General features: G+C 36.4%; 2 protein-coding genes and 1 long non-coding RNA gene across 3 annotated transcripts; 2 read left to right on the plus strand and 1 right to left on the minus strand.

Moving 5' to 3' along the window:
- Window positions 1–4,616: 4,616 nt before the first annotated feature.
- On the minus strand, window positions 4,617–5,201 carry LOC133533668 (uncharacterized). The gene is made up of 2 exons (XR_009801915.1): window positions 5,002–5,201; window positions 4,617–4,782 (listed from the first exon to the last, which is right to left on the minus strand). It is a non-coding gene; the product is annotated as an uncharacterized LOC133533668 (long non-coding RNA).
- Window positions 5,202–14,265: 9,064 nt separating this feature from the next.
- On the plus strand, window positions 14,266–18,819 carry LOC133533664 (general odorant-binding protein 1-like). Its single transcript, XM_061872689.1, has 3 exons — window positions 14,266–14,431; window positions 15,755–15,935; window positions 16,971–18,819. The coding sequence occupies exons 1-3, from the start codon at window positions 14,291–14,293 to the stop codon at window positions 17,156–17,158; spliced, it is 510 nt and encodes a 169-aa protein (XP_061728673.1). The 5' UTR covers window positions 14,266–14,290; the 3' UTR covers window positions 17,159–18,819.
- Window positions 18,820–21,174: 2,355 nt separating this feature from the next.
- Window positions 21,175–23,631, plus strand: LOC133533665 (general odorant-binding protein 2-like). The gene is made up of 3 exons (XM_061872690.1): window positions 21,175–21,353; window positions 22,179–22,359; window positions 23,068–23,631. The coding sequence occupies exons 1-3, from the start codon at window positions 21,204–21,206 to the stop codon at window positions 23,244–23,246; spliced, it is 510 nt and encodes a 169-aa protein (XP_061728674.1). The 5' UTR covers window positions 21,175–21,203; the 3' UTR covers window positions 23,247–23,631.
- Window positions 23,632–25,733: the final 2,102 nt, after the last annotated feature.

Consider the following 25,733-nt stretch of genomic DNA (forward strand, 5'->3'; position numbering starts at 1 on the left):
CCCGGGACCATCCGCTTCGTAGGCAGGGCCCCTACCCACTAGGCCAAACCGGTCGTCAATGTGAAACAAATTAAGTAATTTATTTATCACCTCACCAACTGGTAAAGGCCTTCTAGGTTGTTCAAAAACTAATGGAAAATTAGCATTTTAGCCTTGTGTGGGCCAATGTAATCAGTTTTTTTTAATGATACAAGAGGCAAACGAGCAGACGGATCACCTGATGGTAAGCGATTACCGCTGCCTATGGATACCTGCAACACCAGAGGGGTTGTAAGTGCGTTGCCGGCCTTTAAGGTGGCAGTAGGTAGGTACGCTCTTTTCTTGAAGGTTTGAAGGTCGTAAAAAAATGCGAAAAATGAAAAATAAATTAAAATGAATAAATGAATGACAAATGAATGGAAGATACAAATTTTGAGTTGTTTACTTATGTTAGCTGGTGGAATTGATTTTGAAATGATGATTTTGAATAATGCATTTTTATTACGGTAATTTGGATTTGATTTGGTTAGATTAATTTGGTATTTCATAGTTATTATTTTTCCTCGCGTTGGTGTGGTGAAAACTTACGTGTTTCACTCGGAGGCAAAGTTTGTTTAACTCCTTGCCTTGCCGTGCCTTGAAACCCTCGCAACGCTCAAGATTTCACTTCTCGAACCACTCGCTACGTTCGTGGTTCAATTTTGGAATCTTTCGCTTGCTCGGGTAAAGGTAACTATTACAGTAAATACTCGTATGGTGCTAATTTACCACACTAGTGCGTTAAATAGCACATTTCGTAACTATGTCGAAAATTTAAAAGGCCATATGTACTGTAAAACGTTGTACGATTCACGTGAGAATAGGTAATATGCAACTCGTATCGATTTAAAACACTCCCTTGGTTAGTTACCACTTTATCGCCACTCGTTGGAAACCTACTTTTCTCACTTGTATCGTAATGCAGACATCGTGAGGAAACCTGCATACATTTGCGAAGAAATTCAAAAGTGTATGTGAAGTCCCCAATCCGCATTGGGCTAGCGTGGGGACTATAGCCCGAGCCCTCTCGCACATGAGAGGAGGCCTGTGCCCAGCAGTGGGACGTATATAGGCTGAATTATTATTATTTTATTATTATCGTAATGCAGGTACCTACTAGTAATAACTGTGATTGTTGAACATCTTTAAACTCTGCCGCCCCTAACGTCATTAGAGCCGTAATCCGGGATTCAAAGCCCGGATATACCCGGCTCTCCTGCCCGATACACGAGACAGCTGAGACCATTGATTGCCCGATTTGGACACCTTGCACAAAGGGCAGATATGCGAAAGTTTAGACACGGCAGTGTATTTTTATTTTTAGTTTTCTCAACAAACTGAATTCAGGAAGCTTTTTCTTTAGGTAACCTGAAACTTCGTAAGACGGAAATAAACGTCTCAACTATCAACTGCAGCTCGTTTAGTGTCTTTCCGCATCCAAAAACTCTATAACATGTCCGAAGCTTCAATATACACTACATTCCTGCCTGCCACTTCTTTGTGGATAGTGGATATTGTTAAAAATTTCAACTTCAGTTTCACCCCCTTAGGTGTTGAAATATAAATTATCCTTACTCATTGGAGCCCGATAACTATAACATTTGAAGAATATACTTAAAATATGTTCCAAATATCCAGGTCCCTTCCTTCTAAACTTCCAACGGTTTAGAGTTTCAGAGCTTTAACTTTAGATTGTAAATATGGCTTGCAATATCGGACGGTTTCCAATTCCGGACCTGATTTTCGATATTGGGTCCCAATTCCGGAATTCCGGAACTGGTTCCGGAATTGGGGTTTGCTATATTTTTTATTTATTTTATAGGACATTATGACACAAATTGACTAAGTCCCACAGTAAACTCAATAAGGCTTGTGTTGAGGGTACTTAGACAATGATATATATAATATATAAATATTTATAAATACTTAAATACATAGAAAACACCCATGACTCAGGAACAAATATCCATGCTCATCACACGAATAAATGCCCTTACCAGGATTTGAACCGAAACCAATCAGCTTCATAGGCAGGGTCACTATCCACTAGCCCAGACCGGCCGTCAAACCTAACTATATAATCTTGTTACTTTACCTACAAGATATATGACATGATATACTTTTACATCACTCAATCAGTGTAGAAGATAAAAAAACATTGACTCATAATGAAATGGTTCTGTAGTAGCCTTGAAATCAAATTGGCTAACTGTAAGTACTTTGGCTGTTACCATTGTATATTATGTACAGCAACCAATTTGAATCCTAGGCCACTATAGAACCTTGTCGCTTTAACTAGTCTATACATGACATGCATCACTTAATAAGCACTGTCGTAGAGGTCATTATGGCATGGTTCTATAGTGGCCTAGGAATCAAATTGGTTGACCATACCTAATAAGATAAATAAATTATGTAAGTAAAAATATTTTTGAGTATTATTGTTGAAGTATTAAATTGTAAGATTATAAATATAATGTAAGCATTGAATTGTACAATTTTATCAATAAATAAATAAGGAATTAATGAAAGTTAACGAAATACCAAATCAAGTCCCGTTCTGTTAAAATTAAAATACGACCGGCCCGATTCGAAGAATGAGATACGATAACGATTAGTTCTGGTTTAGATAAGTTCTCATTTAGATATAATTTGTATGTCGTATAATTGACAGAAGCAGCTCGATTCGGGTAACCAATGTCACTTTGCGTTAGAAATATCGTAGATAGAGATCTTACTGGGATCACAGCGGAAACGAAATAAACGTCAATTTTGACATGTCGTTTAGTTATCGATCTTCTAAAGATCTTTCGAAGATCTTAAACGTGTCTTAATCATTCTTCGAATCGGGCCGGAGGTCTATAACATTTCTAACTCTGCGTCGTTAAGAACGTCTCAAGACAGATGTCCGAAGCTTATCGCCGGCCCATTTGCCGGCCCGGACACCCCCGGCGTCCGGCAAACCGGACACGGATTACAGTGATCATTTTAACATTTAAGACTCTTTCACACAGGTGAAGAAGTAAGAGGGATTCTAAGAATGGGTTTTTAAATATTATTGGAATTTATGTATGTATTTATTACTGATATGTAGGTATTCGCATCTAGAAATTTTAAGCAATGACGCCTGAAGCATTTGTCGACCTACGATTGTCATCTTGGCTAGTTTCCTTGTACATTAAGTAATAAAAAAATATATAAATAACTACGTACGTACGTGTTTTTTTTTGTGATCACTTTGTTTTAAATGTTGACTATGTGTGATGCAGATGACATATGTATAAATGCACATTTTATTTCGACGAAACCTAAGGTGAAAAGCTTTCTGTAAAATGACGAAGCCTGCGCTGTGGATCTGAAGGTATTCTGGTATTTTTTTTTATTCAATAAGTTTGTTTTTTGTCATTTACATAATTAGGACGGGCCTTACGGGCAATAAGAATGGGGCCAGTACAGCGGTGTCACGCACACGAATTCGAGCCAATCCTGCAGTCTAACGCCATAACGCGATTGGTTAATGAGTTCGCATCACGCGCGCGATTGGTCGCAACTCGTTGCGTTAGATTGCACAATTGGCTCGAGTTCGTGAGTGACACCACTGAACTAGCACCATCCTTAGTGCCTGTAAGGCCCGTCCTTAGATATATATATATATATTTATACCACGACGGTGGCAAACAAGCATACGGCCCGCCTGATGGTAAGCAGTCACCGCAGCCTATGGACGCCTGCAACTCCAGAGGTGTTACATGCGCGTTGCCGACCCTTTAAAAACCTGCACACTCCTATTTTGAAGAACCCCATACTGTAGACCCTCGGGAAAACCTCGGAAGGGAGCTCATTCCACAGCCGGAGCGTCCGCGGGAGGAAATTCCTCTTGAACCGCACAGTACGCGACCATTTAGGTTCTAAGACACATACATACACACAATTACACACACATACACATACATACACATACACACACACATTACACATTATACACAGTACCTGGGCGACCGAGCGTTGCTCGGTTATAACTATTTATTGTAATATGGTGATGTTTAGGTGATATAAAAAAAAAAACAAAAGTTAGTCACCGGGCGGGATTCGAACCCGTAACACTGGTTGTTTCTTGCCGTCCGCGTCTTAACCCGCTGGACCAGACGGACAATGACCGGCAACACGAAATTAGCGACCATATTTTGCGACGAAAGAAAAACGCATGAAAACTCGAAAACACGCGTTTTCCCAAACATAAGACTAATCTAGATCGATTGTTTACCCCCATATACCAAATTTCAGCAAAATCGTTAGAGCCGTTTCCGAGATCCCGGAAATATATATATATATATATATATATATACAAGAAATGCTCGTTTAAAGGTATAAGATTTAGGTTCAATGTAGACTAAAAAGAAAATCATATGTAATAGTTGGCCACTGGCAGTGTGATCGGGCCCTTACTTCAGAGCTATCGTTGTCTTAACGTAGTCTTAGCAAAATTGTCTCATACAACTGGATAGGGGCGATTACGGTACTCTGTCTTACGATGACCAGGATTATGAGGGTCCGTGTGAGCGTCGGCGATTCTTGGAATTACTTATAATTTTACTGCTTTTTTTTTTCCATAAATGGCTTTTACTCCTCGCTAATTCTAGCAAGGTGGATTCTGCCAATGTCGAGGTGTGGACTTTTGACTTATGTGAGCAGAGAATGTTCGGTTTAATTTTGATTTTTGTGAAAGGATAGACTGGGATTTTACTGCTTTACTAATGTTTTTACCTCTGATGCCCGCGCGGGTTCGTACCTGGTGCAGAGGTTGGCCATCGCTATCCAGCGCGGTAACGCGGCAAGTGTGATGGGCACCTTTGCACCCGGTGCAGCCCACAGAGGTCTTTTAGAATAAGTTAGTAGTTTATTTATATATTATTGTTTTGTGTGTATTTCTTTCTAATTGTATGTCACTTTTTATTGCAAATATAAACAAACTATGGATTTTACTTAAAGTGACATTTAAAAATAAACTGTCGTGACATTAGTGTACCTGACCATTTAAAAAAGTAAAAAAAAAGTTTATTGCCAAAACTAGAGATCATACCTTCCTTAAACATTAGTTACAAATTATAATTTATAGTAAGAAAGAGAAAAAACAAGACCTTAAACATAATACGCACCTACATAATTTAATTTCATATCGTTAAGGCAATATCGTCTGGTTCCTATATACTTTTTTTTTCTCGGTCGGCCCTGTTTCAAAGGACTGAATATGACCTAGGGTTGGCAATACTGAAAGTTGTATGTGTGAGCGACTGTAGTGTTTGAGTGTGTGTGTGTGTGTGTGTGTGTGTGTGCGTGCGTGCGTGCGTGTGTGTGTGTGTGTGTGTGTGTGTGTGTGTGTGTGTGTGTGTGTGTGTGTGTGTGTGTGTGTGTGTGTGTGTGTGTGTGTGTGTGTATGCTTTATAAGAGTGTTAGTGTTATTTAATACGATATTAGTTGTGCTATGTTTAAGTATAAATGATAGATATCCTTCATATAAATATAGGGATTTAAAATCAACGCGGCAGTAACATGGCGGTGAGCGTCACTCGTCTTATCATAAAAATGGGTAAATGCAGCGCGCAACAGTACTTAATGCTTAATGCAGTCGACATTGGAATGTCACCTTTATAGGCTTTATATCATTTTATATATACGTAAAGTGCATTCAAGTGTAACGTTGGACCAAATTAAATTATTGAACGGCAAATGTTGATTTTATAAATATTGCTCATAAAAAAACAATAGGCGTTTGATTTCCTTAAGTGAAATTCGAGAAAAAGATTTTTTCCCTAGTATGAAATCTAGCTCAACTAGGCCGACATCTAATCCACATAAACACTTTAACTTTAAACTAATACTGTTTTATATGTGGCAAACGAACATATCTATGTTAACGGCACTAATCATGGGACGTATAAGAGAAAATTTGGAGTATTTTTGCTATTTCACCAACATTTGTAAAATTTCTACCGCTGTATGCTTTAAAAAGTTGAATGGTCAATTCATCCTTTATGTTTTCTATGTATTTAATGAAAGCTACCGCAATTGGTTTCAATATTATTAACCAATTAAAACTATAATTTTTGCTCCAGTCATGGGATGTATTTATTTATTTAATCTTTATTGCACAAAAGAAAACCTTATAGTACAAAAGGCGGACTTAATGCCATGAGGCATTCTCTACCAGTCAACCTTTAGGCAAAGCAGAGAGATTGCGGGCGGTGCTACTTTAACAACAACAACCAAATATAATACAATAACATACCGTACATACATAATACATACATACATAAATATACATACTTATATTTCTTATAATATATACATAAATAACGACAAAACATATAGAGCTTACCCATACATTTTTTTTTTTTTATGCATGGCGCCATTAATTTTCAAACTAACAAATATCAATGAAAAATTAAACTTAAGCAGCTCTTTGGCTCTTGTTTATGGTAAAATGTTGCCAGCGATTAAAAAACTGATGGTAAATACTTGTGTTACAGGATTTTTCTATACCATCCCATTACTGGTGCCTGTTCTGTGTTTACTATAGAGTTCGTCTTCGGTTACTAGTTACTACCTATATTGTTATAGCCATTATCAACTTTATAACAACTCCGTACGCATTATTCCCGATTTTAATGAATGAGAAGTCAATGGTAATCCACATACTGATCTAAGGTATATTGCTGTTAATATCAAAGCAGTATCATATTTCTACAATCAGAATTGGCCTGGCAAGAACTGAACTCGCGCCATACATCATCCTAGTAGGTACAATTAACCCGATCATAACTCTTATGTTATCGATGCTTCGTAATTTATTACATTCATTTATTTACGTTCTTACTGCTATGTCATTAAGGTGTATATTCGATGAAGATTTGTGGAAAATACGTATATAAGTTGTTCTTAATGCGATGTTATTAAGGTCTATAGTTGTTCGAGGGAGCTTTGTAGAATAAAATATATCACGTATAGAAATGAACGTAGTAATTATCGCACCGAATTGTGAGAAAGTTGTACTCGGACACAATTACATGAAATCTACACCTATAATAAAAAGTTGTTTTTTTTTTAATACTACGTCTTTTGTGTAATGTATTTTTAAATTTACAAGCTTTTGTTTAACTTGCCATGTTAGTATGTTAGTTTATTAGTGTGGGTCAAATATTGGAAGCTTTTGACCCACTTCCCGATTTTCGATCGAGCTTAGAATTTGCATAAATTTGCAAGTGAAGCGCTGGTGGCCTAGCGGTAAGAGCTTGCAACCCGGAGGTCGCTAACTCACTACGCTCGTGGTTCAATTTCGGAATCTTTCGCTCGCTCGGGTATCAATATTAGCCCGAGCGGTTAAACAACAACTTTGACCCCTTGTAAAACAAATAACTATTGTGTAATCTATCACAAAAGTCATCACTTTTATGAAACTTAATAATAGGTAGCAAGTATGTAAAACTAAATTGCTAGTTAACAGTATTTTTACAGCATTTTCCGTGTTAACTTCCCATATGATTTACAGTTGCATAATGGGCTATTAAACGTCGATAAATAAGAGCCGCCTGGCCGATCGCCAACGCGACGCGTGCACTTTAATGGCCCGCTTTATTTGCGGCCCATGTGTGGATTTATTTACTTTATTTCCTATGTAATGATTTTGTAACTATCTCTATTTTTTTATTACATGGCAAACAAACGCACGAACTGCTTAAGCGGACGCCGTAGTCTTTGGATACTTGCGTTACTAAATACTCAGGTGTAATGGTAAAGATTGCGGTTTTACTGCTGCTATACTGCACACACAGCACCTATAGTGTTTGTTTACCTATTTGTGTACCTCTACTGGCTGTTTTCGTTATCTCGCAACTAGGTGCTGGAACAATATTCCTCTCCTCCACCTTTTTGACGTATGAAAAGCTATTACCTACTTTCAAATGTAATTTAAAAAGTTTACTTACCTTTTAGACGTGCAAAGTTTGGGAATCCCTCACGATTACCAGTTTGCTGATTGGCGAAATTTTAGTATAGAATCATGTTTAAATTTTTATTTTTTCTTATTTGCATGTATGGAACACATTTTTTTCTTTTCTATTTTGTATTGTTTTTTGTCTCTCGTTGGGTTTTATGTGTATTGTAGCGTGTGTAGCTAGTCTACCTAGCTACACTACGACGCTTGACCAGAAATTACTTTATTTCGTCGCCAGTTTAGTTATGAAATGATTGCATCTAGTCTTACTATAAATAATAAATAAATATTATAGGACATTATTACACAAATTGACTAAGTCCCACAGTAAGCTCAATAAGGCGTGTGGTACTTAGACAATGATATATACAATATATAAATACTTAAATACATAGAAAACACCCATGACTCAGGAATAAATATCCATGCTCATCACACGAATAGGTAAATGCCCTTACCAGGATTTGAACCCGGGACCATAAGCTTCATAGGCAGGGCTAGACAGGTCAGCACTAGGCCAGACAGGTCGTCAAAAACTATGAAATACAGACTTCCTAAATTTTTTACATCCGACTGGAAAACATACCTGAAACAAAAAAGGATATTTTGAACCACTGAATAATACCACTAACATTATTTATTTATTTATTTTAAGATATAAATTTGGCTATATCTACTAATTACCAACGCAGGCAGACTTAGTGCCGTGACAAATGTCTCTCAGCTGACGCTCTAATGAAGAGTAATCCGCTGTGACACGGATTAGCGCCGTGCGATAGGACGCGTATCCATTTTCATACACGATACGTCAGAGGAAAGGGTAACGTACAAAGTAAGAGACCAACCATAATAGGACTCTTCTGTTTAACAATGTGAAAGAGCCACAAAAGTTGATTCATTGTGTGAAATGAAAAAAACGGACAGTCTAAGTTGGCTCACCCTTCTTCAACCTTGGAGGTAATTCGTTATAAAAAAGAATAACTCAGATAACGGGCCTCGTAAATATCGGTAAACAGATATGATAAATAGTTACAACACAATGGAATACACATTCTCCTGCAGCTTGGAATTAAAATCGTTAGAAAACGGTAATTATAAGGCTTTACTCTCGAAATCTCTTTCTTCTCGAAATAGGTTAATTTTTTTTATTATTTATTCAGCGTTTTTGATAGCACAGACTGAGCAAGTGTTATATTAAACGTCAAACTTCCATGAAATGATTACGTTTTATATAACACTGCTATTAAAATCGTTACCTGCCGTTAGCTTGGTGACTCTTAATACGGTCACATCTGAAAATATCGATACGAAAAAAGTACCAAAAATATGTATACAGGACTTTATTGCCCATATATAAAGGTAGTGTATACATGTTCTTGGCACATTTTTCGTACCGATATTTTCAGACGTGACTGTACAATCGTGAAGCAATGGAAACGGTACATCCCCGGGGATGCAGTAACTTTGCATGCTCACGCGTCTAATCGCATAATGCGAGTAATGCAGCTATTAAATTAGGGTTCGCTGTTTATTTCTATATAATTGACTTCCACAATGAGATAATAAACTTTAGAGACACACACAACACTTATAATTTCCCCATTGTATTGGCTGTCCCTGTACCATATTTATGTTTATGTGTTTTGTACAATCTTATCTTATACCTTTAAACGAGCAATTCTTGTATATATATATGTATATAATTATATTTCTGTGATCTCGGAAACGGCTCTAATGATTTCGATGAAATTTGGTATATGGGGGTTTTTGGGGGTAAACAATCGATCTAGATTAGTCTTATGTTTGGGAAAACGCGTGTTTTCGAGTTTTCATGCGTTTTTCTTTCGACGCAGAATATGGTCGCTAATTTCGTGTTGCCGGCCACTGTCCGTCTGGTCCAACGGGTTAAGACGCGGACTGCTAAACGAGTGTTACGGGTTCGAATCACGCCCGGTGACTAACTTTTGTTTTTTTTTATATGTTCAAGTTAGAAACAAAGATTTATTAAAAAAGAATTAAATGTCGGGCACAATAATAGGCGATTTTAATATGAGCAATATTATATGGACACATCAGCATTCTACTTTGATTCCCTCGAATTATAAAACTAACGATGAGTGTAGTTTAATTGATGAGTTAAACACGCTAAACTTAAATCAATATAACGATGTCCGTAACCAGTATGGTAAGTTATTAGACCTTGTCTTGTCCAATGATGTAGTACATGTTAGTGAGTGTTCGGACCCTTTAGTACCGATTGATCCATATCATAAAGCTATATTAGTTTCGATTCAATTTGCAAAAATAAGTAGTTTAAAACCCGCTCCTCGCATAAAATATTTTTACAATAAAGGTGACTATAGTTCCATTAACAACGAGTTGACCTTGATTAATTGGGAGGATGAATTCTCGCGACGCTCATTAGAGGAGTCGGTTAGCTTTTTTTATTCCACATTTAAAAAACTGCGATTTAAATATATCCCAAGTAAAATATGTCATACTGATAGTTTTCCTAAGTGGTATTCGCCCGCGCTAAAAAAAGCTATCAAAGAGAAATCTAAATATCTAAGAAAATTCCGTACATATGGTAATATATCAGATTTAATCTCTTTTAATTTTCAAAGGGACAGGGTCAAAAAACTTGAACAGTCATGTTTTGCAACATATGTTCGACGCCTCGAAAATAATATCGTTAGAGACCCGAAGCAGTTTTGGTCCTACATTAAGTCGCGTTCTAGCTCACATGGTGTACCGAGTTGTTTAAAGTATGACGAAAGATTGGTCAATACGGCCGCTGATATATGTGAGGCTTTCTCTAACTATTTCTATACAACATTTTCTGCGCCTAGTATTGATCAAGCGGTGCCGGTTGACTCTGTAGGTGGTTCTATCTCACATATAAGTAATATAGAAGTTAACTCAGATGCTCTTATAAAGTTACTGTTAAAATTGGATCCGTCCAAATCAGCTGGACCTGATGATATGCCGGCCCTCTTTCTGATTAATTGCGCGAATACAATTGTGATTCCAATATCTCTACTATTCAAGCGCTCATTTGCTGAATGTAACGTCCCTTCCATATGGAAATCAGCCTACATTACACCCGTTCATAAGAAAGGCCCAAAAACGGAAGTAACTAATTATAGGCCAATCTCAAAACTCTGTATACTTGCTAAAGTACTTGAAAAACTAGTTTATACTCAAGTATATGCGGCAATTAAGAATTATTTTAGTCCTTTCCAACATGGTTTCCTGCGATGTAAGTCTACCGTTTCAAATTTGATACTCCTTAATGATTATGTAACTAAAGTCATGTCTGAAGGTAGTCAAGTAGATGTAGTTTACACAGACTATAGTAAAGCGTTCGATAAAATTGACCATAAATTGCTAATCCTCAAGTTAAGTAATATGGGTATTCACGGTGATCTGTTGCGCTGGTTCACGTCTTATATTGACAATAGGTCGCAAGCTGTTGTCATTAACAACTATGTGTCTAGCTGGGTAACTGTTCCCAGTGGCGTTCCTCAAGGATCGTTGCTGGGGCCTTTGCTTTTCAATATATTTGTCAATGACATCAGTGATTGTTTCCACACTTCCAAATTGCTATGTTTCGCTGACGACATGAAAATTTTTACCAAAATTAATTCATTGGATGACTCTGCTCTTCTACAAGATGACCTTACACGTCTTGTTGCATATTGCCAGACCAATAAATTAGATCTAAATGTATCTAAATGCTTTACTTTGACCTTCACTAGACAACAAAGTTCAATTCCAACTTCATACAAGCTAAATGATCATGTGCTTAAATCTGTGTCATGTATGAAGGACCTGGGAGTCACCCATGATTCAAAGCTTTTATTTGATACTCATATAGATAATATAGTAACTGGTGCTACCAAGACTTTGGGATTCATAATGCGTAGTTCTTTACATTTTACCCAAATTAAAACTATAAAAGTTCTTTATTGTACATATGTCAGAAGTAAACTTGAATATGCGTCTCAAATTTGGAGCCCCAGTTATAATATTTACATTAACAGAATAGAACGTATACAGAAAAAGTTTGTAAAATACCTCTGCTTTAAAATGAAAACTCCTTATAATTCTTCCAATTATGAGAATATTTGTAAAAAACATCACCTTATCCCACTACATAAACGTCGACAGATTGCAGATATTACTTATATACTTAATATTTTAAATGGTAACATTGATTGTCCTGAATTGCTCGCTAAGCTCTCCTTCAATACTCCATCTAGGTCTAAAAGATACTTCCCTCCCCTCTCAATTCCTTTTTCATCACGTAATTACAGAAAGAATAGCTTTCTACTACGAGCTGGTAAAAGTCTAAATGAACTAACGAAGGAGCGGGATATAGACGTTTTTAATAGCAACATCACAACTATAAGACGGATTCTAACAGACAAATTACTTGAGTGAGCGAGTCGTATGTGTTGGCATATTATTGTATCGATTAACGTATTAAGATTACTAATAAGTTTTGGTTTCTTTGTTCAGTATATAATATAATAAGTTTAGTATTAATATTTAAAAATATTAGTGGTAACACGTTGTAAAAAAAAAAAAAAAAAATCTAGTGCTAACCACCAATTATCTGTTAACCTGTTGCTACCGGTGGGAACCTATAATTGGCTCTTTGTTATCTATATATATAACTATTGTACAATTTATAGCTGTTGGTTCTCCGAACAATAAATAAATAAATAAATAAATAAATAAATAAAAATAAACTAACTTATCTATTAAATAAAACTAAATTAAAACTAAAAACTAATACTAAATAAAATTAAAATATGTCTAAAAAATTTGGCCCCTTTGGCATGGTGCCGAGGATGCTGGCAGCATTTCCCCGCTGTATAGCGATGTTCAAGTTTATATATAATTTTTTAATTTTTATTGTTTTAGACAAGTTTAATTTAGTAAAAAAATGTAGTTAAGATTATCACCTATACACCACCATATTACAATAAATAGTTATAACCGAGCAAAGTTCGGTCGCCCAGGTACTAAATAATTTATACATACATACATTTTTATTAGGGTTCCGTACCTCGAAAGGAAAAAACGGAACCCTTATAGGATCACTTTGTTGTCCTTCCGTCCGTCTGTCTGTCAAGACCCTATTTCTCAGGAACGCGTGGAGATATCAAGCTGGAATTTATACCAAATACTCAGGTCTACTGTCTCTTGGAGCTGTGAAAAAATAAAACTTCTAAGCCAACGCAATCAAAAGATACAGCCATTTATGCCGCAAATTCTGCCAATTTTCGACACTCGCAAGGGAATCAAAACCTACAGGGTACTTCCCGTGAACTCAGAATCTTGAAATTTGGTGTGAAGCAACACCTTATAGCACAGATAAAGGAAAAATTACGAAAACCATAAATTTTTAGTTCCATCATATAACAATATATACCTACAGGTTTGTACGGAACCCTCGGTGCGATTGGTGCCGTTAACATAGATCTTGGTAACTTTTTTTCCAGTGAATAAAATGTTGTACACGAATAAAACACGTACCCGTTGAAGCCGTTGGCCCAAAGGACGCGCGGCGTCCGCGGCGCGGACGACGTTCGCATACTGATGAATACGCACCCAGGAATGTCGAATACGTGTCTCTGGCTATAAATATTGCAATTACTTATCTATCAGTCACCGGGGGGTTAGTAAACTAGCACTTGTTTATTGAAAAGATCCCCTTGAATTAAGAATGTAATATTTTTTAAGTCGGTTAAATATTCATATTCATATATGTATATTTTTGCGTCCATGTTTTACTCGAGTAAAACATGTAATAGGTAGTACCTATCCGTTGATGCTGTTGACTCAAAGGACGGTGCATTTACGATGACAAAGTGTGGAATGTCATCATTAATGCCCTCTGATATCTAGCGGATTGTTAATTATACACCTAATAATAGTTCATAATTTTGGAAAAAATCCAGAGCTCAATTAACCTTATTTAATTACGTATTATGAGTACCTACATACAAAGTATTTCTTTGACATAAAACACGACATGCAAGCATTCATTACTGCGTGCTACATGACATTGTCGAAAGACGGTCCATTCATTCAGTGTGATAATTAGTACGTGTGAAAACACGTACTAATTATCACACTGAATGAATGGACCCTTCAACAATCCAATTAATACATCCGTACTACGCTATAATTAAAAAAAAACTCTAATTTTCCCTAATCGCTCAAAAATGCCATAAAAACTTGGTCTCGATCACTCGACCGGTAGATTTCAAGATGGCGGCCGCCGCGAAATGGCGGACGTTGGTTGGCGCGTTTATTTTGACGCTTTGTGTGAATAGAGTTACTCCTTCGGCGGAGATTATGAAAAAATTAACTACTGGGTTTGCAACGGCGCTTGATAAGTGTAAGACCGAGGTGAGATTTGAGGATATTTACAGATATTTCTCTTAATTAAACCCCTCTAGTGTTGCTGTTGTCCATTGGCGGCGGTAGTCGCTTGCATTCGGTCGTCGCTCGGTTGCCTCCTATATCATAAAGAAAATCTAATTGATTTTTAATTTGTAATCAAAAAATTACAGTTGCTATACTTTAATATTGTTTTTAAACGCTGGTCTTATATGTCTTAGGGAGACCCCACATAAGCGTCTTTTGAGCGTCGGCGTCTAGTCAGCGCTGTGGAAAATAGCATCGCTGCGCAGTTGCGCCAACTAGAGTTGACTAGACGCCGAGGCTCGGAAGACGCTAGTGTGAGGTCGGTTAAAAGTATGAGGACGTAACTGTGTAGGTATCAAAAATAGGTAATTAATAGATTACCTACTAGAAAATACCGACCAATATCGTGATCAGGATCTACAGTTTTTTAAATATAAGTATTGAGTTCTAAAATTAGATTGATATTGAGTTTATTGACAAGCTTGTTTTCCGCCTAAGCACAATTTAAGCAAGATTGCGAATTAATTGCAAATGGAATTATAATAATAATAGGTTATTTAAAAGTGCTTCGTGTTATTTTGAGCTGTATTGTCTTCAAAACCACATCAAAGCTTTAGATGACTTAGAAGGCTGCGGTTAGACAGGGGTGGAAACAGTATTCCGTGGTTATCCGCACATTAGGCAAGGGTTTAAGTTTCAAAAGAGTTATGAATGGCTATTGTTCGAAAATATAAAAGAAAACCGTGAATTTACAAAATACATATTTCACATCAACATTCGGTATAGAATGAAGGGGTTAAATGTGCGGACTATTTTTAGTGAATTATCGTCAAGGAATTGTCAGGATTTGTAGGGTGATAGAGGGGTATGGTTTGCAGCGAGAGTGGTCGCACATTCGCTGCAAAAATTGGGTATATCAGTTACCTCAGAGCGCATCAGCCAGCAATGGTCTCAGCTGTATAAGGCAGTCGCTGTGCTCGTAAACGGCTAGCAAATGATAATTGTCAGGGTATTCCATTGTTCATATGCCAACCCTATGTCCATCAGATTTGTTTGTCAATGTATGGCAGGCATAATCCTGTCCGTAAGACCCTAGCTTCGGCGATGTTAATAATTAATTATAGAAACATATTCATCTATTCAGTTGATTTCGATAGTTCTAATAAATCTGTTCTCTCATTCACCACTTTTACGTCTCTGTTTAGCAAGATGGTTGACTGGTAGAGAATATCATTAAGCCTTAGTTCGCCATTTGTACATTATTTTTGTGCAATAAAGTTTAAATAAATTACTAATCTGTTCCAGCTAAACGTCCAAGAGAACGTTATGCAGGATTTCTACAACTTCTGGCGTGAAGACTACGAGCTGCTGAACCGTGACACGGGCTGTGTCATCATCTGCATGGCCTTGAAGTTCGATTTAATTGACGAGGATGCCAAGCTGCATCATAAGAATGCGCATGAGTTCGCTAAGACTCATGGAGCTGGTAAGTCATCATGGGTGTAGGCAGGTAGGAGCAGAGGGGGGGAGCTGCCCCCCTGGAGCTCAAATTTACATACACCTTATGCCCCTCTTACCCTCCCCTAGGCATCGAGCGATATCAACTTGCCCCTCCCTACTATTCACTGGCTGGCTACGCCCTTAAGAGTCATCATTATTACAAGCTTTTATTTAACTTTACATCTTGGAAACTTTTCATCCGCTTCCCGATTAAACAAAAACAATATTATGGTACCATCGAGCTGATCTGAAAATGGAGACAGGAGGAATTCTGTGATGAAACAATGCAACCTAGTTGTGTCTGGGGTTTTCAGTATTGTCTCGATGAGTATTAGTTGTCTATGATAAAAATTGACAGCGATAAACGCTAGTACCAACATTTTTTCCAAAAACTTACTATCACCACTTTGTTAGGTAGGGCACAGCCAGTGGATGTCATTCCAGATCTAGAGCAGAGTCCAACTGGGGAAGTACCTCCACCTTACAGAAAACAGCAGCCGAATAACACTAGACCCTACTCATAGTGTTGTGTTCCTGCCGGTGAGTAATGTTGCCAGAGCTCAACGAGGGGGGGGGGGGGGTTAGGGTCGGCAACGCGCATGTAACTCTTCTAGAGTTGCAGGCGTACATAGGCTACGGAGACTGCTTACCATCAGGCGGGCCGTATGCTTGTTTGCCACCGAACTAGTATATCATTATAACTCTTCGACAAGTATGCCAAATTGTATCATAGAACGCTAGTGGGTTCGTTAAACTCAATCTGATCTTCAAGTTCATCAATTTAAGAAAAGTTTGTTACATATATTAATTGAAAAAAGCTTTCGGTTTTGGTTACAACATAAAACCCATCGTTCAAACATCATCATCAAAACATAATCGGTGTACTTATGTCTTCGCGACCTCAGTCAATATCAAAATCTATATGCCCTGTTACACAAAACACAATTTGTTGTGTAATAAAATACAATTTAATGGTCGTTCAAACTAGATATATAAGCCACTCATCCGCACTTCATTTCAGATGACGACCTTGCAAAGCAGCTAGTAGGCATGATCCATGAGTGCGAGAAAGCTACCACCGAAGCCGACGACTGCATCAGGACCCTGGACATCGCCAAGTGCTTCCGAACCAAGATCCATGGGCTCAAGTGGGCGCCGAGCATGGAGACGGTGCTGGAAGAGGTCATGACTGAAGTCAAGCCGTCGTAGTTACGATTTAGATGGACTTGATCAGGGTATAGTTGTAATCATAGTTTAAAGAAGAAAATAAAGGATTTGTCAATTAAAGAGCAGCTCAGCGACCCAAAGATCTTGGCCTCCGAAATGAGAACAGCCAACTTTTCCCGATCCTGCGCCGATTCCGGCCAATTATCAGCTTAGAGCTGACGCAGATCCGCTTCCACACTGTCTCCCCAGCGTTAACTAGGTTGACCCACCGCACAGCCACCAGTCGGTCTTCCCAAGTACGCTATCTTGGCAACCCGATACTCTTTGCTAATAGGTGAAAAAAAAAAAGATTCCTGTGGAACCATCCAACTGTCATAATTATGGCCCACAGTTTCAATACGGAATTAAGTATAAATAACGGCATTCTTTTAGAATTTGTCTGAGTTTTAACATCTATTTTTATAAATATTTTTGCATAGAAATACGACATTTTAATAAAAGTCACACCTGAACGAATATAATTATTCGAGCGAATATATTTGTTATCTTTATTTCCGACGTTTTGACACAAGTTTTACTGGTCGTGGTCGCGGATAACTGATGTCCCAGCAAAATATCAAAACAGAGATTAGTGTAACTACCCGACGAAAAGTCTATGAAAAAGTTAGTGGGAAATAAAGGTAACAAAATAATTTCGCGATAGACTCGGTTTTAAATATGTTTTGAAATTTGTTAAAAATGCGAAAGTTTTAGATGTTATATATTAGAGTTTATTTGAACCTTAGATGGGACCTTTTAGACTACTCGTATATAGTAGTTGTATAATTAGCTGGTTTTACGGTAAGTGTTCTTCTAGAGACAGAGAGAAGTGTGTTGTGTCAGAAGATTGTATAGGTGTACAACTACAAACTTTAATGTGTGTGAGGGTACCGGATTAAGCTATGATTATACTATGCCATTGTTAGTAACAGCATCTCTAGGATTTTGTAAGTTTTTCGGCACTTTTTCCACTTGTCGTTAATTAATAACGTTAGTTGAAAATGTATTAAAATATAACATTCGTTTTTTGGATCAATTTATATTAATAAACGATCATAATTAGTTATTATTAACAAAACAAACACACACAGACACTAGCAGTGACAGCAAAATGTTTTGGCCACAATTCGAACATTAAGATTTCCTAAAGATACGATATGAGTTGGATATGTCAGTATCAAAAGTAACGTTTTTGTTTGATGAAACGTCCCTTTGGACACTAAAATCTAATCCATATCGAATCTTTAGCGAATATTTGACGCATCTTAAAGTTCGAAACGAAACGTTTGTCAATCTACTATATGACAGTGTCCAAAAATTTAGACGGTAAGTACCTGATATTTAAAATTTGCATCTAAATATGTTTTGGAACTAATTTGTTTCAATGTACTTATGCATTCTTACTTTTCTTTAAACGTTTGGTTCAATATTTATTTACTATTACTTAATTATAAATTTACAATTGCCCAGAATGTTGTTACACTTGATCAAAATGCAATGTTAAATGGACTCCGAATATCAATATTGTTATTGTTTATTGTAGTCTTCTCTATTATTAAAACTTTAGCTTTAATGTCAGCCATAAGGTATTTTATGTTGAAAACTGTGAGTGTAAGTCAAATAATTATGTTAAAAATAAAAATGATAATGGTGGTAGTTTAAAAGGCGTCTTCACTTATTTATATTTTCTTATAACTAATTAATATTTTTAGACGAACTATTATTATTATTATTATTTATTATTTGGAGCCTGTCGTGTCCCACTGCTGGGCAAAGGCCTCCCCCCAATCTCTCCACTGATCTCTGTCCAGTGCTATGTCTGGCCACTCCTTCAAGAAGGAGTCCAGTTCATCCCGCCAACGCCGGTGAGGTGATTTTGTAATTAAAAAACACAAGCGAACTTCAATCTAGTTATCCAAGCTGTGAAAAGCCTAAGTACTACAATACAGATGCAAAATTTATATCATCGCTAAATTCCCAACAGGAAACTAAAAATCAGCAACACAAAATAACAAGACTAAATACGCCATTAAATGTAACAAATGTTGCTAAAGATACACATGAGCAGTAACACTCTTAACTGATCAATGTTGAACCTTATGTATTTACAATAAGGTTTACAAAATGTCAGTTGAAACTGGGGATGGTAAAGCGGGTAAAGAAAAGAGTACACAAGATAAGAATGTTTGCGCGTTTAGGCGCATGTGTTATTCGATAAATCCACCCAACGTTTATTCTTACTCGTGTTGATATAATAAAAAAAAAGTTTGGGAAGGGCAAAGCTGAGAGAACATAGTTGTATTGTCAGGCTCATTATATAAGTAGATATGTAGTTGAACTAGAGTGGATATAATTAGTCTTGATTACATCTACCTATGAATGAATTATTTTGTTTTAATCATTCAAGTTTGATAACTGATGCTCTATTTAAATTATCATTGTAAGTAAACGATTTTTTTTATGATGTATTATCTGCGTAGAGTAGTTAATCATGAATGGACAAGCACCTTATTAAATCATTTATGTATACATAGTAAGAATAGCAGAGGTCCCAAATTACCGCCTTGTGGTACTCGATAATTTTTATACATTAAATTTAATATGACTTGTAAGAATTTTGAGTTTAAGATTACATGGCAATATTACAGGGTCTTAAGCAAAGGTCATTCACATTTAGTTGTATGCTTAACTCCTATCTTTCCTGTATACATTGCAATGTTATCAGAATCAAAAGCATTTTCTTAACTGCACCTTTAGAGGCGAGATTTTTTCAGTACTTGAGGCTTAAATAAGAAAACCGTCATGATATATGTGCTCGGGTCATTAAAATTTGAAGATCTGTCCACAAAAGTGACTTTTTCTGGAATGTGTTTGACCCTTGAAAAAATGTAATACATCGGTACTCTCAGCCCTACTCTCTGCCTCGTGTAGACGATGGGGTAAACAATAAGAGGGCTCAGGTGTTCGTTGTTCGCAAATAACAATCTCCTTTTATTTCCTCTAAATAACGCATTGGTTTGCTATCCACGCGATTTTATTTCTAACTGAAAAAGCGGATTTTACGAGTTACGAGAACCTCGATTCAATTTGACTCCCGTTCTTGAAAATATATTTCCGGTTGAAGAGAAATGTTGACTTGTACTTAATTTTGTATTTTAATAATCTCTGTGAGATACAGGCAGAAAAATGTTTTTTTTTAAGTCCGTTAATTTCAATGGTGCATTCTTGAGCTTAAATTAAGTATCTTTCTCACAGAAACCGGTATTCTAATTAACTCCATTTTGAAGATAATCAATGATTTGTTTTTATCTGATACGGCACCTACAAGTATGTACACCTGCCTTAGTGCCTGTTTACTCATTGATTAGTGTTTATACATTTGCTACTAAACGCAAATACTATCTCGGACGATCGATATTCGAAATGTCATGGATATGTCATAGTTTTCATTTGTTTGATGAATTTAAATATTATGTCTGTTTTACATTGTTAATTAATTTGCCAACCAAAGCAATTTAGAGCAGCTCAGTAGGACATTAATTGCGAACTGGTTTAGAAATACTTGCTAACTTAAGTTGCTGACCAAGTATACATTTTGACTGACCAAATATATATTTTTGTTTATCAAAATAGGAATATTTTGTAGATCGATTAAATTACACCCATTACCATGTAGTGGCCAATAACTATAGCAGTCCCTAATTTGTGGAAAACTTTATCAAGGTGTAATTTTTCATCTTCATTTTACAAAGTTTTATATTACATTGTTTCATTTAAATGAATAGGTACGGAAATCAAACGGAAGCCGAACATTATATTAAAGACATTATACAATTACGCATGCTTCTTGTATGTAGCACAAAAATGACATCTATGCTCATCTACTTAGAGTCCATTACAGATCCGTTCATTATCTGGGTAACATAAATAAAAATACTCTTTATTACACACCCACAACATAATATAGTAGTTAAACGACAGATAGATAATCATATAGATTAAGAAGAAAAAAATATATTTTTGCAATAAAACAGCATGATGACGACGAATGGTCATTGTTTTCGCAATGGCGCTGTGCTGGATGGTTTTGACGCTGGTCCTGGCTGCTGGAGAGATGGAGGCAGCATCGGATCATTCCATAACCATGAGTAATGTCAACGCGCATTATGGGAAGACGCTGGAGATGTGTCGGGAGGAGGTAAGACATATTTACTTTTTATATCATCCGGACATGTAGTAGTAGTAGTAAACACTTTATTGCACAAAACAAGTACATAACACTGAAAGAATACAGTAAATATGTACAAAGGCGAAGTTATTACATATTATTATTTAAGGGATCTCTTCCAGCTAATCTATAAGCAACTGAGAGAGATACATACAAAATGGAAGTCAAACTATGATAATATGTACATGATGACATGTCATATTCTGTAGTAATGTAAATAAATAAAATAATAAATATACAATGAAATCAAAGCAAAAAGACCATCGGGCACAGAATCAATCACCACATCTACATAAGTAAACTATTTATTTATTTATTTATCGCCGAACTTGTATCGTCTGAATTTCTCTTGCCAACCAACTGCTCACAGAGGGTTTACTTTGGCAACCAACATTTTGATAACGTTATACTTGGTAGAATTGTTCTTATTATGAATATGACAGAAACCTGTCAGGTTGGAAATTCATACAAATTATTGTGATGAGCTGCCACTTGATCATTCGGCAAAATGAAATTTTGCGAAAAATTGGTTGCGAAATGACATTCGGCAAAATAATTATCGGTAATGATTTAGAGAACTGGAATTTCCTCTCTCGAACGCTTCAGTTGTGAAATGAGCTTCCTTTCGAGGTTTTCTTGAGAGACTATATTATGGGATTCTTCAAAAAAGAGTGTACTAAATCGGCAGTGCATGCATTACCTCTGGAGTTCTAGGATATAGCATACGGTGGCCGCTTACCATCAGATGTGACATAAAAAAGAGAAGAAATAGGTTTTTCTTTTTCTCTCCCACAGGCTCAAATATCTCCCGAGATCATGCAAGAATGGCATCACATCTGGGATGATGACTTCGAGGTAGTACAGAGAGAGATCGGCTGCGCCATCATCTGTATGTCCCACAAGTTCTCCTTACTGCAGGATGACAATCGAATGCATCATGAAAGCATGTTTGATTATATCAGAAGTTTCGATAATGGTAAGATTTCTCAGTTATACTCGTAAGTATGTACAAGAACGTTTTGCATATTTTGAGAATGTGACGTAGAAAAAAACTAGAACTATCACAAAAAAATAATGTTTGTTATCTAGGGTATACCTAAAAATACAGATGAAGCTAATTCTAAGGATGTATAGTTTATAGCGTAATTTATAGGTTGAATAATTAGTGTTTAAGACTATTATATTTACTTCAGTCACTTGGTTAAATTATTTAACCCATAAAACTGTGTAACACGTGGATACTACCATGATTCAACATATTTTATTTTGACAATAGTGGAAACTGTACAATATAATTCTATTAAACTAAATCGTCTTCAAAAATCCGGGACTAAATGAAAGATCCTAACGAAATACGGATCTATTCTTTTTTGATACCTTCAAAGTCTAAGTCAAAGTCAAAATATTCTTTATTCAAATAGGCCTAGCAACAAGCACTTTTAAATCGTCAAATTTTACAAATATCATCTTAATCTAAATATCAGAGCAATTTATTGATGCAGTTATTATTGTTCTAAAAAAAGAATTTCACAAAAGGATCGTCAAACATCAAAATCGTATAAAAATACTAGTCTAGAAACTTTCTAGAATAAAATCTAAATGTCAAAAAATACGGTGTATATATACAAATACATTCACCGTTCACCTTCACCGTTTTGAAATTACTATTCAGTGCTTTTTACAGGTGACGTTCTCTCAGCAACAGTGGTAGAACTATTCCATAACTGCGAGAAGCAATACGAGGACATCGAAGACGACTGCAGCCGTGTAACCAAGGTCATGGCCTGCTTCAAGGTTGAGGCCAAGAAGGCTGGCATCGCGCCCGAGGTGGCCATGATTGAAGCTGTGCTGGAGAAATATTGAAACCCGATGGCAGAATTTGGAAATCGCAACGATACAGGATTGACGTGTTTTAGCCACTTCCGATATTTTTGTCTGTAATACCTACATAAGTGAATATATGAACGAATAAATTATAACCTAGTTTTGTTGCATCGATAATAATTGATTTTGATTACTTGTGTTTAACTACTAACCATTAAAATTTGCCGTTACAGTGAAATTTATTGTTTTATTTTTAATGAATGACTATGCATACTTTGCGGAAATCCAGATGCTGGAGATGTTGACGGTTTCAGTTGTCGGACGTCAGACCGTCAACTTCTCCAGCATCTCCTGAGGATGCCTCGTAGAGAGACAAAACACGTGTCGAGTTTTGTGCTTTTCGTGGTGGGTTGTTATATTTATTTGCGTATTTAGTTTTGAGGTGGAACGGTGGGAACATTCATTGCATGTAAAAATACGCAAGTAAGTATAACAGGTTAGCACTGATTCACTAGCACGTTTTCTTTCCCAGAATTACAAAAGTAATATTTTTTGTATTAATTCATTGTTTTTTTGTTATTCGAAGTATCCTATCCGCAATTTAAATAAGTATTATATATATTAGATATCTGTCTACAATATTGAACTAAGTTTTGGGAACAGTGTGCTTTATGATTATAAATTTAATCATCTTCCCAGTGGGTAAAGTAAAATGCCAATATTATCACAGCAAATATTTTCATTAATGTTGTAATTCTTCAAACTAACATACATATATGCTGCAACTGTCAATAACTTCGCACATTTTTTTGTCGATTCTTTGGCTAGTATAGTTCTTTAATTTTATTGGTTAATAATATTAATAAAAGCAAAAAAAGGTATATTACTAATATACCTAAATAATGCTTGTGAAGATCATGCAGGAAGACCTAAGGATTCAGAACACATCCTAATTTGTTTTGAGGTTTTGAGTATAAAACCCCAATTAATGAAAATAAGCTTTTTACAAACATATTGAACATTTCTACGAGTAAAGGACCTGCGATCCTCGTATAATACTGTAGTTTTAATAAAGTCAATGTCATTAGGTTTTATTATTAAGCTATCTAGAGTATATTTTAGAATTGAAATTAAAAGCCGCTCAAGTGGACGTAAATTGGTTTTAATCACACAATCGTACTTCCTGCCTTGTGCTCCCACTTCTTTAAATCTAAATCTTGTTTTCTAAATATACCGTTAAACAGAATAAAAGTCCTGTGATTCGTTTACGTAGCTTCAAATACCATACTAAACTTGTTTTTGCTCTATTTAGCTTGTTTTATAAGAGAGCTATATAAAATAGTTACAGGTATAGATATATCTCATGTCATTGTATGTGCAAAGTTCCATTAAAATCCAACACGTAGTTTTAAAATGAGAACGAAACTTCGTTTGTCTGGGAAGGTTAAATTCCGAATTGTTCCCAATTCTACAGATTTCTTTTACAGATTTCTAATCCTACAGATTCCCATGTCTACAGATTCCTGATTCTACAGACTTCTATGTCTACAGATTCCTAATCCTACAGATTTCCATGTCTACAGATTCTCAACTGTAACGTTTTTTAACTCGACAAATTTCCAATTCAATAGATTTTCGATACCGTAAACGTTCCGCCGAGCTTGCTGCGGACTCGGGGCCGATTGCACGAAACCATCTGTCAACGTTAAACCGTTCGCAAAATGTTAATGTATGGGAATTGTCATAGTTATCTGCTGAGTGACGTTGATCAGTCTGTTAAGTGTGATTGGTGCAACTGGCCCTAAGTCTTTGTCATAAGATTAACGAATCATCAGCTAACAGTTTGGACTAGTGTACAGTCACCATCAGACATATCAGAGCGGCCGAAGTGCTCAAAAATATCTGAACACGAACTCTAGCCTTGACAACAGAGGCATGTTCAGATATTTGTGAGCGCCTTGGCCGCTCCGATATATCTGATGACGACTATTACATTCTAGCGCCGTATACATGCTTTAGTCTACACAGTGTAATTATGGTTTATGGTTACCATTTTCAACCTTATATCGTGGAGATAAGGTGTTCCGATTTCCAACGGTCAGTGAAGCGAGTTATTGTTGGTTGATACAATGTAACTTACTTGCTGATTTGACTAATTACAAAATTACACAGCTGCCCTTTTGATGTTCCTTAACTTAGAAGTGAGATCGAATGGATGCGGCATATTTCAGTCTGAGTTAAATATAGAATTATTATTTTGCAAGTCGTTTCCGTCAGAAACACGCAGTTAATTAGTACGAGTAGTAACACTAGTAATCCAGTAATATAGGCGTGACCAGACACAGACAGGGTCCCACAGGGTACAGGGTAGATCTCGGGGCAGAGAAAGACCAAAATGTTTTTTACGTTTTGTAAAGAGTCCCGCCACTCTGTGTCCATTGGATAGGGCCAAATGGTGGGAACGGGTGGAACCTTTCGCCCAACAGTGGGATACTAATATAGGCTAGTAAAAATAGGCGGGAAAGG

This window comes from Cydia pomonella, unplaced genomic scaffold, assembly GCF_033807575.1.
Source record: "Cydia pomonella isolate Wapato2018A unplaced genomic scaffold, ilCydPomo1 PGA_scaffold_193, whole genome shotgun sequence".
NCBI lineage: Eukaryota > Metazoa > Arthropoda > Insecta > Lepidoptera > Tortricidae > Cydia > Cydia pomonella.

Excerpts from the sequence above, each read along its gene's own strand:
- LOC133533664 (XM_061872689.1), top strand. The coding sequence starts at position 14,291 with ATGGCGGCCGCCGCGAAATGGCGGACGTTGGTTGGCGCGTTTATTTTG. Across the intron at positions 14,432-15,754 it reads TTGATAAGTGTAAGACCGAG|CTAAACGTCCAAGAGAACGT; the intron begins GTGAGATTTGAG and ends AATCTGTTCCAG. Across the intron at positions 15,936-16,970 it reads CGCTAAGACTCATGGAGCTG|ATGACGACCTTGCAAAGCAG; the intron begins GTAAGTCATCAT and ends ACTTCATTTCAG.
- LOC133533665 (XM_061872690.1), top strand. The coding sequence starts at position 21,204 with ATGGTCATTGTTTTCGCAATGGCGCTGTGCTGGATGGTTTTGACGCTG. Across the intron at positions 21,354-22,178 it reads TGGAGATGTGTCGGGAGGAG|GCTCAAATATCTCCCGAGAT; the intron begins GTAAGACATATT and ends TCTCTCCCACAG. Across the intron at positions 22,360-23,067 it reads TATCAGAAGTTTCGATAATG|GTGACGTTCTCTCAGCAACA; the intron begins GTAAGATTTCTC and ends TGCTTTTTACAG.